Here is a 20,362-nt window from a genome sequence, read left to right as displayed (position 1 = left end):
ACATACGAATGTCCATAAGTACGATATGGTCCAAATAAATTCGATAGTTAAATGCTAATGAGAGCAATGAAAGCCTTGAATCTTTTTGCACTGACAAATGTCTTAACTGTAAAAACAAAAATCTAATGGGTTAGCTAGCTAGCTGTTTTAATGTTTTGGTCCGTTGTCTACGCCGGAGAAAATGTATAACATCACATGCACGACTCTTTGTTGCTAAGATTAGTATTTTTTTCCTATTATTGTTTGATTGATTCCGTTATGTATTTAATTTTCCTGACGACAATTTGTTGTTTTTCATCAAGCAATGTTACTTCATGTCGATCTCTAGCTACGTGCATAGAGGGAATCAGGGAAATGCTTTATTTAAGGTATATTTTTTCATTGCAGAAAGGCCAAAAACAAGCATTTCTAAGGGGGATTTACAAAAATATAATGTATTTGTAATAACGTATTTTCTAATTAGACCAAAATATAATTTGTGTCTGTAAAATTGATAATTCTGACCAACAGTCCTAAATTACGAGTAATGATAAATACTTTTATTTTTTTGTGTGGAAATGAGTAATGATAAATACTTAAGGTAAATTTTGAACTAATTTTCAATGATTTGGTCAAACATTAGAAAGTTTAAAGAAAAGATTAGATGAAAAATCATGTGGACACATTGATCACCACTTACAAACCATGTCTTAAAAATCCCAATTATTGCAATCTAATTATATGATCAATTTGTTCTTTTTGTCAACTCCATCTACATGGATAATGCGCCCAAAATTTACTTAATATATCATAATTTTATCACATCATCATCATGATTAACAGCTATATAATTGTGCTCTTATTCGTACCAAGACTAGCTTATGTTTTTAGCAATCCACAAAACAAAACAAAACAAAAATACATCCCACACGTACAGTTTCCAAAGAAGAAAATAACAATTTCACTATCCGAATAGACAAATCTTAGGGTCCGAATGGTAACAACGGATTTGGTTGTGCGGGATAAGCGATTTGATAGTGCGGTACGGTTCAACTGCAGTACGTGCGGGACAAATATATTAGCGGGACAAGTGCGGTAAATGCAAAATAAGCGGTACAAATAATATTTGATTGGTGAAAAATGATTTGAAGTGCGGATTTCATATTATTTGATTTTTTCTCAATGAAATAGTATTTTCATCTATTCTTTATAAAATTTTAAAAACAAAATTTAAGCTTGAAGTATATGTAAATTATCTTTATTAAAATAGTGAGAATACATATTTCTTAACATGATTTGTTATAACTGAAACTATAGTTTCATTTTAAAATTGTTAAGTTTTAAGTAATATATATGATATAATTTAATCATATTTTTGAACAAAAAGTTGACTACAGTTTTAGTTTTTTATGAATCTGTATTTAATGTTAAAAGTTCAAATTAATTATATTATCATTTGTGAAGAAATAATAAAATATTTTTTTTTTCAAAATTCAAATTAATTATAAGAATATTTAAATTTTAAATTAAAGAACTTATTTAGCATAAGTAACTTGTTAATATATGTTGATTATTACTATTTTTTATTAGTCACAAAAAATCAAAACATAAAGCAGAATTTTATTTTACTCAAGGAGTTATTGCAAATTTTTTAATTTTTTTGGTTTCACATTTGCAAAAATTTATCATTTATTAAAGTATATCATTTATAAAACATGAACTAAAGAATAATTTAGCATCTATTCATTTATTGAAATACATGTTGATGATTTAACTTTATTTATTCATCATACTAATAAAAAGAAAAAAAAGAAGAAAAAAATATCATTGTCCAGTGCGTATTTGACGAAAACCACTGGATAATAGGTAGAAGAGCTAAAAGAAGCGGTCCATGAGTTATTAGTCCAGCTTTTAAAAACGCAACAGTTACTTTACATTTTTTCTTGAAAAACGCTAATAACAAATGAAATCATGAATGGTGTATAATGTGAGTTTTATAAATACGCACTTACAAATACGCCTTCTAGTTGTCGCCATTCACTGCCTTAGATTGGACGACATATGTAGAATAATAGCAAAGCTTTTAAACATCAAGCACATATATATCGACTACAATGCTTTATGTTTTGCGGTCTAACTAGTTTGATTCGTCTTCATAGCAAATTTGAAGCAAAATTCAATAAATAATAACTTATATTTTCGGTTTGAGTTTTAAAAATAGAACCCAAAGCATTGTTCGTAATTATAAATTAAAGATGAAACTGAAGTGGAAAAAAAATGCATGATGATTTGAAATATTAAAATCTAATCGTACTTAACAACAAAAATTAAATTTATATCCCCTACCCCAAAAAGCGTGGTTCAACGGATTAATTTGGTAACCTTTTTTCTATTTTTGTCAGCTTGATTTTGGCTTAAAGCTTTAAAAGAGAATGAATAGGTTTAACATTGATCGATCCAGTGACATTACCAAACACATATCAACAACAACACGAGACATGTGGTATATATGAGAAGATGACAAGTATGTGACTTTGTGTACTTTATTTTGAATTTGCATTAAAGAAAGCTTATGGTTACTTAAATACTTTATAGGTTGGGTTCTTTAAAAAATGCTTTTATAGTTTGCATGCAAAGAAACAAAAAAAAAAATAAACACAAAGGCCTAACACATGCAACGGTTTTGTTAGATACCGTGAGGCCTCTGTCACTATGGCCCCATATATTTATGTAAAGTTTTTACTTCTTGTGTAATGATAATGCCTCATCCTATTTCATCAGTTTTGTTACATGATAACATGTTCTTTTTTACATAATGAATTGATAAAATGCTGTTACATATTTGCAAAAAAGAAAAAAAGTATGCTAAGTAAAAGCAAATTGGGGGGGGGGGGGGTATGTGTCTTGAAAGTTATGTTGTATACCAAGATTAGCTTTTGCAATTTGCATGTTGAGAATTTGTTGCATGCATCATGCATGAGAGAATCAAGGTATCATTATAGCCATACTTATGTCGCTTTACTTAGATAATAATGTTTATATAAAACATTTATGGAAAAATTAATTATGTATGAACTGTAAATACACACAATTTACTATGCTAATAAATTAGTGGCATGATAGTGTATAAGGCCATGAGTGGAATGAGATTTTAAACTGGATTTTAGCTTTTAGTTTTTAGATTCTAAATAATTGGGTTTTGGTTTTTGTTAAAAAGAAAAAAAATAAAAAAGGAATAAAAAATAAAAATTATAAAATGAAAGAAAATACATTGACGTTGAAAAAAATCATCAAAAGAGGTTTTTGGTTTCTCTTTGAAAATGAGTAAAATCTCATAAAAAGTAGATTCCCTATTTTTTAGGAAAACCAATTTTGTAAAATCTTGAATGGCAACAAATTAGATTTTTGGAAAAACTAAAACCAAAATCTACCTAAAAACTAGTAGGTATGTGTCTTGAAAGTTATGTTGTATACCAAGATTAGCTTTTGCAATTTGCATGTTGAGAATTTGTTGCATGCATCATGCATGAGAGAATCAAGGTATCATTATAGCCATACTTATGTCGCTTTACTTAGATAATAATGTTTATATAAAACATTTATGGAAAAATTAATTATGTATGAACTGTAAATACACACAATTTACTATGCTAATAAATTAGTGGCATGATAGTGTATAAGGCCATGAGTGGAATGAGATTTTAAACTGGATTTTAGCTTTTAGTTTTTAGATTCTAAATAATTGGTTTTTGGTTTTTGTTAAAAAGAAAAAAAATAAAAAAGGAATAAAAAATAAAAATTATAAAATGAAAGAAAATACATTGACGTTGAAAAAAATCATCAAAAGATGTTTTTGGTTTCTCTTTGAAAATGAGTAAAATCTCATAAAAAGTAGATTCCCTATTTTTTAGGAAAACCAATTTTGTAAAATCTTGAATGGCAACAAATTAGATTTTTGGAAAAACTAAAACCAAAATCTACCTAAAAACTAGTAGCCATTCAAGGCCTAAGTATGATAAATAAGCTTTATCCAAACACAAATCCTTGTCTAACATTTGGGTCAAATTAACCTAGTCAAGTATCTGTCAACTTCATTCTGTCATGTAAATACTTCAAGTTTTCAACACACAACAAGATCATTATTGATTGCAGTGTATATGTGCACATTTGTTATGTTATTTAAAAAAAAAAACTATAAAAGCACAAAACAATTTCACAACTTTTGCAAATTACTGATCAATCTAAAATATCTTAAACAGACCAAACAAATTAGTAGTAGAACTAACATTAACAACAACACCAAGAAAAGAAAAAATCCAAAAAAGAAAAGAAAGGACAAACAATTATAAATAGTCTTAATCTCACAATAAAGACTAAAAAAAAAAGTATCTTATTTTGAACCTTCTTACAACTTCATCTTCTAAAGCCCCTTTTACTGGCAATTTCTTATAAACTGGGAACTTCAGCTCCTTCTTTGCACAACTCTCCTAACTTGTTTACCTCTTCCAATTTGATTATTTAACTTCAAGGTCTGGCTCTCTTGTTACTGCAACTTGGGCATTTGTAATGCTTGATGCTTTCTGCTTTTGCAGGTGTTATCTTCACACATTTCCCATGGAACCATTTCTCACATGCGTCGCAGCAAATCCAGAACTCATCTGTACCGTAATTGTCTCCACAAGCGCCACAAACCGCACCTTGTTCATCGTCTTCATCCTCGTCTTCACTTTCATCATCGTCTTTTGGTGGTGGAGATGACATCTTTGCAACTTTTGTGAGAGATTCCGAATGGCGAGACTGCTTATGAGGAATTACAATGAGATGAGAACTTAACAGAGAGTCACAGAGAGATTATATTTGATGAAAATGGATAAACAGAAGAGATACCTTGATGCCACTAGATTTGCTTTTGCTATTGTTGTTGTTACCAGATTGATCCTTGGACTGCTTTGCATTGCCGGTCACAACTTCGAAAATGGTTGGCAGCTCGTTAATCATCTGGAATAGCCTCTTCCTGAAAAAGAATCGGTTCATAGCATAAGCTGAAAGGCATGTAATAACTACACAGCACTAAGAAACTTAATTCAAAAGAAGAAACTGATGAGATCCACAATAGAACCACACATACAGAGTTTGATTCACGAACTAAACCCAAAACAAGTCCGGAATCCCCAACTCATTCAGCTCAAACATCCTTTCAATAGAAAAATTCAGAATCCCAACTCATTCTGCTTAAAGTTCCTTAGCTATGAGCTAACAAATTCAATGATTGTTGCAAAAATACAATTCAGAACAAACTGCCTAGGCCAATTATAGTGATCCTGCACTCGACTAACACAAGAAATACTAATCAGAAATTAGAGGCACATATCACATCTATTGACCTGAGTCCAACATATATCTCAATAACAGTGATCCAGTTTGTGGTGATTCATAACTCTTGTCGCTTCAATTCTGTCTCATGAAGCAAAATATCGAAACTGAAAACTTAAAAAAAGAGTTTAACAGAACCCAACACATGAAACAAGATCAACTGAGTTATAAAAACCCTGACACAGAGAGATTGTTATTATCCAGCACCAGGAGACTAAACATGAGGATGCCAAATTGGTCCTCATAAATCTTACCACACATTATATAATCACAATTGAGTTGCAACGCTCGAGAGACTGAGGCTGAAGAAAGAACCTTACCTCTCGTTCTTACCGAATCCAAAACGTGCACCAAAGTAAAATGCAACAGAAAGAAGCCATGAATCGCTGTGAACTGCAACCAAAGATACCCAGTCCTTTTCTTGCATCCCGTCTCTAGCGAAATTGATGCCTAAAGCTGGTTCAGGAAGCTCAGGAGGAACTTCCTCGACAGGAAGATTAACTTCCCATGTCTCATTTGGAAGTCCATAGAGGCACAAGTTCTCCTTCTCTGCATAAACAAGAATGGAAGATCTTAAGAGAAACCACACACAAGACTAACTCAATCTTTAGCTGGAAATATGTAGATAATCATAATTAACAAACAAAGCCTCCAAAAAGGATTAAATAGAGGAGGAAAAATAATCCAAGATAAAGTTTTGAACTGAGGAGAAAAAAACTATAGCTTTTACTCATAACTGAGATCTGAACTCAATCACTACAGAACAATTGAAGGATATGATCAAACGGAAGCTCAATTATATAAAAAAAATATATATATATATAGAAAACCATCCATGAGTGAACAAATTCAAAAAATCTATTTCTCAAATCAATGCAGAAACATAACAAAAATCTCAGTAACTTTCAACATAACAGCACTTCAACAGAACACATTATGAATCAACACTAAATTAAACACACACTGGTAAAGAAATAACTCACCAGGATCACACGTTTGGTAAAACTTCACCATATCTGCATATAAACAAGAAACACAAAAAACCCAGAATCGTCAAATCTCACGAAACCCACACAAAAAAAAGGACACTTTTTTTGTTTTTTTAATCAGGGCTAGAAACAAAATAAAACCAGAATCGGACAAAGAAGAAGATGGAACAGAGTGAGAGAGAGAGAGAGAGAGAGAGAAAGACCGAAACTCACCGTTTGTGAGAGCTTTGATAAGACCAGCTCGTCGACCTCTGAAGTCGCTAAAGACCTCTTCAACGGTACGAGGTATAGGATGACTGATCCCCTCCATATTTCACAGACGACGTCGCCGGAGAATGAATTTACAGCTTCAGAGTCGCCGGCGAAATATGAGAATTTTCCGGTCAAAATCAAAATCTTAGGACAAATTTTTCAAAGAATCGATGAAACCCAGATTTGGGGAGATGAAAATTTGTAAATCTCTCTCTGAAGAAAGATTTAATTTTGGGGGTGAAATTGAGAAAAGAAAAAATAGACAAAAGGGCTTAGAAACCCTAAATCGAAAAAAAACAAAAGGGACCGATTTATGACAATTTTGGGGCTGGGACTTATATAGAGACACAACTCTATGTTTATCTTTATTATCATTTATTTTTTTATTGTTTGGAAATATATCTTTAAGATAACAATTGTTAATTTCTGACAAAAAAAAAATAACAATTGTTAATAGTAAGATATACACTAAATTTGTTCAAAAAACAATATTAAAAAAATACTTTATTAAGAAATAAATTAAAAGCTTCTTAAAATTGTATAAAACAAAAGTTGTCCTGACTGTAGTATACTAATATAAAAAGAAAAAAGAAAATTGTGTATTTATGTATTAATATAAAAATTAATTTTATTAATTCCGGTCTACGTATCCTACTTTTTCTATAGACTCCTGAATTTTACATTTTATTTTATTTTTCTTTTTGGAAACTTACATTATTTTTCTTTTCTGGTCAAGCATTTATTTTCAGTTTTAATTTCGAATGATAAGTTTACAGAAATTGCCTCGACACCCCATCGTTTTTAGAAATTATACAAGACTCCCAATACTTTCGTTTTTTTTCAATTCGCCTTTCTGTACAGGGCAGAGGTATTAAATTGATTTATTAAGATTTTATTTACCGGCGTCTAAACCGAACAAAACCATAGATTCAATCTTCACCTTAGAGTTGACAATTCAGGCCTAGGTTTGTATTGTTAATATAAAGAAAGCATGTCTGGCCCGTTAAACGTAGTGGGCTTTTTGTTTGCAGTTTTAACCTAGGAGATGAGATTCGAAAGTTTTTAACTATCATCAATTCATCATCTACGACTTTTTTTTTCCACGATTACACCGAAATATTTTATGAAAAAAAAGAAAGAAAGAATATATATATTCTTGTAAATTATAAATCTTTTTTAAAAAAAAAAATTCTTAAAAGAGCTAGATAGGAAGAAAATAAAAAGTTATGGTTTTTTAACACTATCATTATTTTGTATATTTTCAATCTTTATTGTCTTTGTGTGTTTTTAGATGTAAGAAACGGACCAGCATTGTTTTGTGCGTTTTTAGATGTAAGAAACTATAATCTAATTTGTCTCAGATTGTCAACCATTTGGTAATTGGTATATACTGTATATGTAATAGTCTACAAACTCGACAATCGACAAGATACAAGATAAAACACGCAATATATACAGTAAGACAATATAACATGATTAATTAGTGTTATTTGTTACTATCAGTATCAGATATAGTATTAAAAAAAAAAAAAGACTATTATGACTTTACATATTCAGAACTTTTTCAATAGGACTATAGGAGTACAGTAAAAACACTATTTTCAATATAGCTAGGAATAACTTTAATATTAATATACATTACAGTTCATAAAATATTCATTAGTTATACATAACTATACGAACACAAATCAATTTATTAATGCTTTTTCGTAAAAATGTTAACAACAAAAAAATTTCACGACGACGTACGTACGTTAGATTCATATTCTAACGTATCGGTGCGGAATCAAAACCAACTTTTAATATTTTCTTTAAGGCGTAAATTATTGATGGGAACGAACACGAGTTAATTAGTCGTCCTCAAGAACTAATATTTACAAAGTCAAGATTTTAAAGATGCACATGCCATAGTTCATAAAAATAAAACAATATATATATATATATATATACAATTTTAAACATAAACAAAATTTGAAACATATAACTAACTAAAACTATTCATGCTGGTCCTATCCAATCTTTACAATATCACGGGAAACAACTGCTCTCACCAAATGTGGTACGTACGTCGTCCCCCTATGTTTTACTTATTTTTCTCGTCAAACCCTAAGTCTTCTTACTCACGAAGACAAAAACTGGCTAGTGTCTTTTTATATTTTTATCTCATAACCAGCTGTTAAATTTTTAAGAGTTTCTGTTCTTTATCTATATAAAGTCGTCGCACTATCGGTTAATTTAACACCTTGGATCTAATATAAACGACAATGCCACATGAATTCTAATATAAACGAAAAAAATAAAGATATCAAAATTATATATTCTTTATGAAATTTTGGATTGGAATGAACAAAATCAAATACCATTTGATCGATTGATCAATTTGAATCATTTTCTTAGTTAGTGTTTCTATTTTATTTTATTTTGTCTAGTTTCTGTTACGGTTATTACAGGAAATGAATCATTTTATGTCTTGTTTTTGTTTCGGCTGATGACTTATAATAAGGATTGGATTCCTTTGTCATACATAAATACTTAATATTCATATATAGCATGAATGAAGAAGTAAACTTTAACACAAGAAATTGCTTTTACTTAAACATATATGTTGGGAATCAGTTCCGTTACATAACATCGCAATGATCAATCGTTACATAACATCGCAATGATCAATCATAGTCTATATAGCTATATCATAGTAAATATAAATATAGCAAAGCAGCATTACTATAATAATAATAATCAAGATTTAGTGTTATAAATTACTTAAAAGGAATATTAGTATAATGATCTCTGTTTCCATCTGGTACCATTGGATTCCACATATCCCACAAAGCATTGTTTGGAATCGTCCCTGCTGGGATCATGCTCATGGCTAACGTCGCCTGCGTTTGAGGCGTTAGCGCTGCTGCCGCTGTAGTCGCCGCCGCAACCAGTTGTAACGCGTTCACGTTAGCATTTTGTTGTTGATTATGGTGAAACTGTTGAGCGATTTGAAAGTATTGGTGATTGATGTTACCTCCATCTGATATTTGGTAGTTAACTAGTCTCTGGAGATCGTCAACAATGGCTGTTTCATCATCTTCTTGGGTACTCGTAGAGATTATCGATGTGTTGTTGCTTGCGCCGTAAGGCATTGGACGATATATGTTTTGATTGGCTAAAGCTATGGTAACGTCAGAGTTACTGTTTGTGGTGGTTGTGGTGCTGCCGTCGCCGGAATATTCTGTGGAGAGCTTCTCGAGATTGTTCATGTTGTTGTTGTTGTTGTTAAGGTTGTTGCCGGAATGATTAGAGGATGATGAATGATGTTGTTGTTGTCTTAAGGCTAAGCGGGATGATGAGGATGATGAGTTATGGTTATGATGATGTCTTGTTGATAGAGAACGTGGTAAGGATGGATGGTCTTCTACTCCTGGCCTTTTGTACACTCGGCATAATGATATTTCAGCCTATATAATTTAAACATGCATGAAGCATTGGTTAGAGACATATATCAATATAGACTAACACTATGTCAATATATATAAAAGACTGTTGGATAGAAAATTATAATTTATCGATAACTTATCGAAGAGATGAGTTTAAAATCGAAGAATCGCAAACTATATATGTAAACTTAGCATTAGCAAAACAAGATAATATGCATAGAAGAAATTTAGACTACGTACTATCTTATGACGGCCATATAAGATTTATCATGTTTTCAATTGGAGATTTAAGAATTAGCTGATGTAATTTAACTTTTTACCAGTATAAGTGGATGTGAAATACACACACCTGCACTTAGATTGGTAGATTTATGAGCTATCTAATGAGGAATAATGCATACTTTACAAGGTGACAAAATACAATTCGAAAGACCCCAAAAATGTATTTATCAGTCCATTGTTATTAGCCGTAAAAGATAATACTTTTCTTGTCTTCTTACATAATTATATATTAATATATGTATGTGTATAGATTTCAAATTTTCGTATATGCCAAATTATATATTCTTAAAAAAAAATGTTATTAGACAACTTAAATCGAAGACATGAATGTGAGAAAGAGCAGGAAACATTAATATGATAAACTGTAAGAAAACTAATTACCAAAGACTCTTCAGAAATTAAGGTATATATATGAATGTCGAATGTGGTACTTGTGATTAAATTTATGTGTATGCAGAAATCTATTAATGTGTATACTACTATAACAATGGGCCATGGCTAGAAATTTAAAGAGTTCACGCAGATGACATGAACATTTTCTAGATTTAAGCGCAAACGCCGCCTGACATTTAGACCATTCACAAATATGTTTTTGATCTTTTATCGAATCAATTCCAAAATAAATTTAAACAAAGAGAAAACAACAATTTTCAAATTCAAACAGCCTAGTGATTATATTCAATTTTGAAGGCCTCACCACCTAGCTAGGGTTATATTTATGTACGTATGTATGTAATGGATATATGTATATAGCTAAAGTTAATTGATTTTATACCTTTTGGTACTTCTCGGTTTCATGGTGAGGAAGACGATACTCGTTCATGATCCAACTAGTACGAGTGCCTTTAGGGGCTTTACCGGAGTAGAAAACTAGGGTTTTCTTTAATCCGATTGGTCGAGAAGTCTCCGATCTGATCATCCGATCAGCTCCTGTGGCTTTCCAATATCCTGAAGTCGTTACTCGGTTCGGTCTATCTCCATTTCTATATTTCCGATCTCTAGGCACATAGAAGTACCACTCTTTCTCTCCTATAGCCGCCATAGCTGCACATACATATATCTATCATCAAACATATACAAGCTAATTATATAATCATATACATATTATATTATAGGTATACAAGAAGGGTTTTTAGGTTAATTTGATAAAGAAAATAAAGATGGATATACTAATAATTCATAAGGAGGTTACATATATAGGTTTAAGAGAAGACATAGAGAGAGAAAGTGATAAGAGAGAAGGAACTTGACTGCGTCTATAGATCTTAACGTATGTACAAGAATTTAATTAAGAATATTCCTAAATAGTTTGAGATGATTTATATGATGATCTATGTATATATGTGTGTTTGTGAATAGATATAATTACCAGGAAGTTCCCAAGGATCATAGCGATAGAGATCGAGGAAAGTGATGAGTTCTACATTGAAGCGTTTGCCTTCAACTTTGCGGCGAAGGTAAAACTCTATGAGTTCTTCTTCGGTGGGATGGAATCTGAATCCGGGCATGACCATGTCATGATCGTGATCATCAGCTTCATCATCATTTTGGACATGACTCTCGTGGCCGCCTCCTCTATCATGACCATCTTCTTCTACACCTTTTTCGTTATTGTTGACTTGGTTACTCATGGGGATGATGCTAGTTGTGGAGGATACAATTGCCATATATGTAACAAACTATATATGTATATTTGTATGCATGTGGATTAAGATGAGAAGATGAAAAGAGATTAAGGGTTTGTTTGGTTTTTATACTAGCAATGTAAGGGAAAAAGAAGAGATGAAATTGAGTGGTGTTGGGTAGAGATAAGAGGAGGAGGAGGAGAAGAAGAAAGGACGACTGTGTAGGGTTGAAACGTCGCCGTGTTTGGGAGTTGAGACCAAACTAGAATAAGACAAAGAGAGAGAGAAGAAGAGAGTTAAGGAGGAGACAAAGACTTGTCAAATTGAGGACAGGGTGTCCACGGTTTTGTTTTCTTAGCCGTGCCTTTGGACCTTTCTCTCACTCTCCATTTCTAGTTTCTATCATCAAAAAAGTATATATATCTAGTTGTTTTACAAATATTATATACTGATATTTTAAATATTCTTTAGAATATTTTTTTATTTTATTTCCAAATACTATAGTTTTAGAATATATAATGATTGTTGTTTTTAACACAATAAAAATGAAAATTTCATATTTTATTATATATATAATATTTGGATTATTAATCTTAAAATAAAATAAAAACATGGTTACTACTAAATTATATTCTTTTGGAAATAATAATTAATGTATATTAATGGCTATAATTTGAATATAAATCAAAATTATAGACTATTATAAGTCTGAAGATATGATAAATACTAGAAAATATCATTCTTTATGGGGTTTTTTGGGGCAAAAAAATTATTGTTTTCTTAGTCATGCACTACCGCACGTCAACTTTAGAAACAAATTAAGTTGATTCAATGCACAATATGTATAAATGGTCTATATTATGTTTTTGGGTTTTGATCAAATTTATTACAAAAGAAGTTGAATCGTAGCGATTAAGGTTCCATATATAATAATTCATTGTTATAGGAAAGACTAATTGTAGTATTGGATATTCATATTTGAGACCAGATCATTTTCTGATTGGTGACCTATATTACTAATTAAATGATTATATCACGTATGATTTACTATGTCACTCGTCATAAATATATTTACGTGTTTTTCATATGCTTCACGAACGTTCTTTTATTATTGTTTGCTATATTTTTAAAATGATATATATTTGGCCCACCATATCTTCATTACATGATATTATTTCTACAATTATGAACACAAAACAAACTGACCATGTTTTTTTTTCTATGCCAACGCTCTCCATGTTTCTGTAACTTATCAGTAAGAAGCTGAACTTAAATTACAGTACATATATATATATATATATGTTATTTAGATATTGTATTCATATGTTGTAACACATAATATATACTAAGTGATTTAGCCAAACTAAACGGTGGTTAAACCCTCTACGGCTATACCCAACATATATATATACCTTTCGAAAGTTTTTAAAAAAAATATATTCTAGAATGTATCCATGCATAATATATAGTCTAACTCTAATCTAGTTGTCATAAACATCAGAGTTTAAATATATGTTATGACTTCACGAAAATTGGCGATCGTACGTAGCGGCATATGCGTATATAACTAACTGAGCTAGCTAAAAGCTCTAGTCAAACTGTAATATCTATAAGTTCTAGATATAAAAATAGATTAAGTAGAAATATTATACGTTAAGTTTGAAAAAATATAGAAAAATGAATTAAAGAAAGTATATAAACGTAAATGAGGGAATGAATGAAAGAGAGGTGGTAGTGGGGCTTCTATGAAACGAGAGTGGGGTTTCTGGAAACCTTACTCTACGTTTTAATGACTTTATATATATATATATATATATTATTTTTTAAAAAGTTTTAAAATGTTTCTTTTTCTTCTTCTTTCTTTTTATTCATTTTTTATAGTGTTCAAATGTTTCAATTCATAAGAAATCCGTGAATGCATGTATCTCATTCACAACAAATTTCATTGGCTTGAACTCAGTGTAAATAGACCTTTTCTATATGGATGTCGCGTGCGGACCAAAGCTTATGGAACTACGTAGAAAGAGTATAAATTAAAAAAAAAAAAAATAGTTAAGTAAACAATTCAACAAACCATTATTAGACCATTTGTGATATCAGAAAATGAACTTTTTTAGCTGCTAATTTGAATCTTAGTAAAGATAACCTAGTTGAAATAATTTTGTTCTTTACATTTAAAACACAACAAATTTTTTATTTTTAACTAGAAATTGTAAAATAAGGGGTACTAAAATAGTAACCAGTAGTTTTACATATTTTTCAGTATATATGTCTATACCAATTTAATTTGCATAAATTTATAGTTTCAGTTTTTCTTATTAGAAAGAGAATATACCCATTTAATTTATACATTGAGTCATAAACATGGAATATTGCTACGCCTAAAAATATAAAAGGAATAGAAATAAGGAATTACACATCTGAGAGAGAGCTTTAAAAAAAGATTAAGCTAATTCATAGTTAATGCAAACGACTCTTCTTTGGCTTTTGGCTAGGGGGCAGCAAGTAGGGTGGCGAGAATTATATCTACCAGACGATGATGTTTATCATTTCTGAAATCCATAAAATCTATTTTTAAAATTTGATTTCCACAATTATACATATTTTTAATATTTAATTTGAGTTAACATGTATTTCTGTTAATTGATGCCAATGTATTAACTTATATTTCATGGTTTGATTATAATATAACAGAGTAGATTGTATTTTTTTTTTTCGTTTACTCATTTTATGTATTTTGGATATATATATATATGTATATGCTCATTTGACAGAATGTGTGTCCCCCTTATTTACACCATTCTTGCAGTTTTTCATTATTTTGTGAGTGAGAAAGTGAAAGAGAATTTCAGAATTTTGATTTTATTAAAAATTTCGAATTTGATATCCAAATCTTTAATGGCCTCTAACTCTGGAAGACACAATGCAATAACATAAAATGAAATGGGGCCGTGGCTTCTTGGTGTCTGTCATCGTTAACACCTTATATCATAATCTTACCAATCACACCCTTATTAGCATATACATCAATTGTAATATGAAACAAAAAAGATTAAAGCGGGTTCGAGAACTAGAATTTAAGGATTATTGAAAGATGATACTAGAACTGGTTAAGTAAATAAGAACCCTAAAAGTCTTATGCGATCACTCTCAAAAGTCTTTTCCTAACTAAAATAACACTTTTAACCAATAATCGAATTCTCTTTTTTTCCCAGAATAGAATTTAATTGGATTTGGTTAGACAACTAATCAATACAATCTCATTGGTCATCAATATTTGTAGTTAGGTGATATTTAGTTTACTTTTACAAGAAATAATTGAACTTTAGTATTTCATTATTCCACCAACTTCATTATCATATTAGTATAATAGTCACACTCTTATAATTATGGACCCTTCTCTTTCGCAATTATTTTTAAAATATATTTCAGATTTGTTTTTTTTTTGGGATGTATCTAGATTCCAGTGACACACATGCACGCATATGTATAAAATATATGCTCTCCAAATCAAGATTCGTACCTTTCACATTCTTGTGTGTGATTTTTATTTGGTTAACCATCAACACTATTGCATTGGTCATCCAAATTTTCTAGTTAAATAATTTATAATACGTTAATTTAATCCACCAACTTCATTCTTAAAAAAAATACTATATTAGTAGTCAAACTTTTAATATATATTGACCCTTCATCACAATATTATTTACTAGCGATGCATCAAGATTTATATAATTGAGTATCATCCTTCACTTTCAAAGTCTCTCTTACTAGAATGTTGTAATTAAACATACATTTTCAACTATAATAATAATAATTCATATTCAGGTTTTGTTGGTTGAACCATGACTATATCAAGAAGTCTATATTTTTTCTCGTGATTGGTTTATTTTGGTCCTGGTCTCACTCACACGTACGTAGTCGGAAAATATCTAGCTAGTAATCTAGAACAGGAACTGATTTTTCTTCATAGTTCCCTTACTGTTTCTTCATAGGTGTTTAGATAAAGTCTTTTGATGTTCAGTATAATCACATTATAAGCATCACCTAGTAATCAACTTACAATGAAGTTGTAAAAGACTTTATTTGTTTTAATATCTACAATGAATTTATATATTTACATGCTAGTTCTATTAGCAGTTAAATTTTCAATTACATGTTTATATATACCTAAATATTTATTCAAGTAAATACATGATATTGACTCTTCGTTCGGGTAGAAATATGTCAATTCTAATTTTATGAAGTATTATATAAGTATTTATGTAAAAAAAAATTATATATCGTTTAAACTTTTATACACAAAATCATGTTTTGGGAGCCACAGACATTTCGTGGACTTGGCCATCTTGGCGGTTGTCAACCCTTTCTTTTGGCTCTTTTTGCATTTACTCAATTGTTTGTATTTTTATGTATTAATTTAAAATATCTTTTTCTAGATATCCCATTTCACTTTCATATTTTTGTTCGCATATCCCACAATTTTGGTTTCCATATCCAAAACTAAAATAAAATAAAAATATTCCTCCATAAGAGTTATGAATAGTTACGTCCCATACAAGAATTACCGATTCGTCAAATGATTTTGAAAGTTTCATAAATGACTCATTTAAAATAACGAAATGCTTCCTTAAATGCTCGTCATCTTCTCAAGCAAAAGAATTTACAAACTAGAATAAATTTACAGCCACCAAAATTAAACATATATAATGCACCTTGACAATTAAACATATATAATGCACCTTGACAATTAAACATATATAATGCACCTTGACAAAAAAAAACAAATAATCTATATTCTTAGAAGAAAAAAAATATATATATATATGCTGTATAAATATGGAGCAATAGGTGACGCCAACATCTTATATCATGATGAGCCGGCTTATGAATACAACAAAGGCATCGTCGTGTTTGATTGATAAGATATTTTTGCAAGTTGTTAGAAAATGATAGGAGGAAAAGTAAATTAAGGTATGACCGGACATACAATACAGCAATTATATAATTATCATAAACTATTTCTTTCTCACGCGTATACAAATATCTTTGAAGCTAAAAAAATAATGTGATAATATTTTTGTGTGTGTTTTCTTTCATCAAGGTAAAGCAGTATCTATACAATCTCTTCATATCACTATTTTCTTGCCGCTTTGCTGAATAGTTTACACTAAGTGGTTATGTTTTGCTAGGACATGTTGATGTTTTTTGTATATAAGTTGTGTTAATTATATTTACTTCTAAGTTTTAAAGATTGACAATACAATTTTGGGCCTCAAAACAAACAAATGTACTGATTACGGTAAGAATGTTGTCAAATGAACAGTGATATGGCCAAAAGTAAAATAATATAAACCTCAATTGTAGATTTTTTAATTATTATTACTATGATTTTGATAGGGAGTGAAAAAATGGTATGGCCAGAATTAAATAAACAAACCAAAATATGGGGTTTCTGAGAGATGGCCATAGGAGAAAACCGACCAAATTGCATGGAAGAATAAGACCGACGTACAATTTTATGTTTATCTTCTGCTTATGTGTGTGTTGTATGGACCGCCCAACCAATAATGCAGCCACAAGTTGATCGCAGAATGATTTGTCGTCACTTACACAAAATTACAAATTCTAACTTTTTTATAAAATAAATTTTAATTGTGGGGACAAAACTTAATGCACGAAAATGACTATATATGTCGCATCTCTTCTACAACTAATTAATCCAGACCTTCAAACAAAATGCTTGTTGACAGTTTACGATATTTTCATATACAAAGAAGAATCTTTATGAGCTCAAGATTTTGTTTGGACCGACCAGGCAGCATGCATAACCTCGTGGAGAGATTCGAGAGCTGAAGTCTCTATAATGAGACATTATTGAACGTTATAAGAGATCGACTGCGACAATTAATGTTCGTATCAATATAAATTCGATAGAATTGATTAGTGAATTGATGAAATGGACTCTCACTTTTATATTTATAACGTAAGAATACATTGATGAATAATTGTATATAGTTGTTTCACTTTTAGTTGCGCGTAACATGTACACGAAATCATGTTATACATATAAAAATTTCAGATGGCAAAAAAACTTGAATCCAATCGAACAATAAAAACAAACTGCACCATGTTATTAATGTTTTTTTATAGTCCATTGGTTTGGTTGTGTAAAACTGTCGACACCCGACAGCACGAGACTGAGAGTTAGAAAACGAGAATGTGAGCGTTGTTGGCGTCATGAAAATGGATAAATGACGTACGAGAACGTGAGAGGATCTAAACCAGACGATAGCTAAGGTAGACAACAAGACAAGAGCCCCCACAAGCACCGTCGGATATAAATGACGATGGGGTCAAATATGCTTGACTCTCTGACTAGAGACGGACCCAGGACTCGACTCTGACACTCCGTTGACTCTCTGACTTCATCAATTTGATTACACATATCTACTAGATATGTACTGTGTTCTTTCCCATTCTTTTAATAACAACAAACCAAAACTTCTTTCTCGTTGAGTGTTCTTTATTCCTATACGCATTTTCTGCTCTAGATTGTTCTTTTTCCAAGAATCACGCTCGAGGTAGGGGGGGACCTTACGATATTATCTTAGTTAGTTTTCATTAGGATCGACACAAACACATACATTTATCTTATGAGACTATGTATAGTTTTTTTATTTAAAAACACCTAGATTGAGTTTTGAGTGTGTGAAGATCTCTTATCTCTCTATTCAATATGTTTGTTTGCATTGATATATGGTAAACATTCTCAAGGATTTGAATATGAGCATAGTTCAATAAGTTTGTTAGAAACCATTAGACTGAAAATAAATAAGTGTACTATTAGCTAGCTAGGACATATATATATGGTCGGAGAAGTCGGGCCATGAAATAAAAAGAGATGTCTCTTTGTAGGACAAAAAAGATTAAATGATAAGGCCGATATCTCGTGAATCTCTTCGTCCGTTTCTTCCGTTGACTTAAAATCTAGTAATTAATTATCACCAAAATAATTACAACTTTTCTCTTGTTTTTTTTTTTTCTATTATATAAATTTTGTTTCTCTTGTAATGTTTTTCCATGTTCTTTTTGGATCTATTATTCTCTGTTTATCGTCACTTCTTTCGTACAATCCATCTTTCTGTTCTGTTCTGTCATGATAATCTACGTGTGTGTAACTTTGTCTATACACGTGTTTCTATGGAAGTTTCTTATGGAAAAGTCAACGTGTTCTAAACGACAAATTTTTAAGTTTTGTTTCTGTGTATATATAGCTTATATATATGGATTCATGTATTTTTGTGTATTATTGAAATCTTTCACGGACCTCTTTGTTTATATATATATATATATATATCTTCTTGTGAAAGTCAACGAGTCTTGGAAATAATATATAGAAGTAAAACGAAAACTAGATAATAATCAAGGAATTTTGACATGTTGTTTTGATTTTTGTATGTATTTCTCCTTTAGTGTATTAGAAAAGATGAATCAACGTTAATGATAATTAAGTTTCTTTAATAGGTTTTATGATCATTAAGTTTCTTTAATAAGTTTAATGATAATTATGTTTAGTACAGCTCTATCAATATTATATATATATATGTATAATTTTGAAGATATAAGCAAAACATATGAAAAAACTATACTATTTTTGCTACCAAAATTTAAGTTAAAATCGGTTCCATTAGTGGGTTGCCTACCTTAGAAGAAAAGAGTTATAGAGTTTTACATTAGTAAAATCTAACTATAACCTATATGTTGAATTTACAACATAATCATGTGCATTCTTTGTTTTCCTCATGGATACATGACGACTAAATATTTTGACTTTTACTCTCTGTGACCTCTCTGGAACGTTTTCTGATTTATACTCCACGAAAAGATATATAAAGCCGTGGAAATTCCTCATTCAAGGTGATTATTAGTGACTTCAAAAGTCCACTCAGGTTTCACTTGAGTCAGTAATGCATCTCTAACTTGCAGAACTTTTGATAAGCTTTTTAACACTACTCAACCTCTCTCATATTATTGCTTATCCAAGATAATCCGACAACAATGTAAACAATGTTTATTGCTTCTTCTCAATACTCTTTTGTACACAACAATTCAATAAGAAGTACATTAACAACAATAAACTAATTAACAAGAACAAAAGAACATTTTTTTGAGTGTAGAATCTTTGCATTCCTCAGATTCTATCCTCCACACTCTGTCTAATGGCGACTGGTCACTCTCACAATTCACATGCCCCATTTCTTATTCTGCTTCCTCTCAAGCCAAAACTTCCTTTTATGTTACAAGTTCGTCACCACCTCCAGCTAAACTCATGTGCCTTGCACACTCTTCTCAGCTTCAATCATATGTCTCTTTCTCCTGAAATATACTCTTTCATAGCTTAGCAATTGTATCCAACTCACAACTCCTTTTC

General features: G+C 30.5%; 2 protein-coding genes across 4 annotated transcripts; both read right to left on the bottom strand.

Annotated features, from left to right (window-relative positions):
- Positions 1-4,178: 4,178 nt before the first annotated feature.
- LOC17886068 (PHD finger protein ALFIN-LIKE 6) lies at positions 4,179-6,912 on the bottom strand. Of its 2 annotated transcripts, none has more exons than XM_023782149.1 (5): positions 6,555-6,912; positions 6,336-6,368; positions 5,673-5,901; positions 4,867-4,993; positions 4,179-4,779 (listed from the first exon to the last, which is right to left on the bottom strand). In XM_023782149.1, exons 1-5 carry the CDS (start codon positions 6,649-6,651, stop codon positions 4,504-4,506), a joined length of 762 nt encoding a protein of 253 aa, XP_023637917.1. In that variant the 5' UTR covers positions 6,652-6,912; the 3' UTR covers positions 4,179-4,503. The 2 variants fall into 2 exon arrangements, with proteins under 2 accessions (XP_023637917.1, XP_006291728.1); XM_006291666.2 differs by having other exon boundaries at positions 4,179-4,776.
- Positions 6,913-9,181: 2,269 nt separating this feature from the next.
- Positions 9,182-12,201, bottom strand: LOC17885636 (NAC domain-containing protein 35). Of its 2 annotated transcripts, XM_023782146.1 has the most exons (4): positions 11,673-12,201; positions 11,079-11,347; positions 9,610-10,042; positions 9,182-9,504 (listed from the first exon to the last, which is right to left on the bottom strand). In XM_023782146.1, exons 1-4 carry the CDS (start codon positions 11,968-11,970, stop codon positions 9,353-9,355), a joined length of 1,152 nt encoding a protein of 383 aa, XP_023637914.1. In that variant the 5' UTR covers positions 11,971-12,201; the 3' UTR covers positions 9,182-9,352. The 2 variants fall into 2 exon arrangements, with proteins under 2 accessions (XP_023637914.1, XP_006291205.1); XM_006291143.2 differs by having other exon boundaries at positions 9,182-10,042.
- Positions 12,202-20,362: the final 8,161 nt, after the last annotated feature.

This window comes from Capsella rubella, unplaced genomic scaffold (assembly GCF_000375325.1).
Source record: "Capsella rubella cultivar Monte Gargano unplaced genomic scaffold, Caprub1_0 scaffold_5, whole genome shotgun sequence".
Lineage (NCBI taxonomy): Eukaryota > Viridiplantae > Streptophyta > Magnoliopsida > Brassicales > Brassicaceae > Capsella > Capsella rubella.
The sequence above is the reverse complement of the archived record's forward strand: the minus strand, read 5'-3'. Positions and strand labels throughout refer to the sequence as shown.

What these genes read in the sequence shown, in the direction of transcription:
- LOC17886068 (XM_023782149.1), bottom strand. Translation starts at nt 6,651, where the DNA reads ATGGAGGGGATCAGTCATCCTATACCTCGTACCGTTGAAGAGGTCTTT. An exon ending in TTACCAAACGTGTGATCCTG is followed by an intron (nt 5,902 to 6,335) that starts GTGAGTTATTTC and finishes TTGTTTATGCAG; the next exon opens with AGAAGGAGAACTTGTGCCTC. An exon ending in GCAAATCTAGTGGCATCAAG is followed by an intron (nt 4,780 to 4,866) that starts GTATCTCTTCTG and finishes ATTCCTCATAAG; the next exon opens with CAGTCTCGCCATTCGGAATC.
- LOC17885636 (XM_006291143.2), bottom strand. Translation starts at nt 11,970, where the DNA reads ATGGCAATTGTATCCTCCACAACTAGCATCATCCCCATGAGTAACCAA. An exon ending in TGATCCTTGGGAACTTCCTG is followed by an intron (nt 11,348 to 11,672) that starts GTAATTATATCT and finishes ATGTATGTGCAG; the next exon opens with CTATGGCGGCTATAGGAGAG. An exon ending in AAACCGAGAAGTACCAAAAG is followed by an intron (nt 10,043 to 11,078) that starts GTATAAAATCAA and finishes TAAATTATATAG; the next exon opens with GCTGAAATATCATTATGCCG.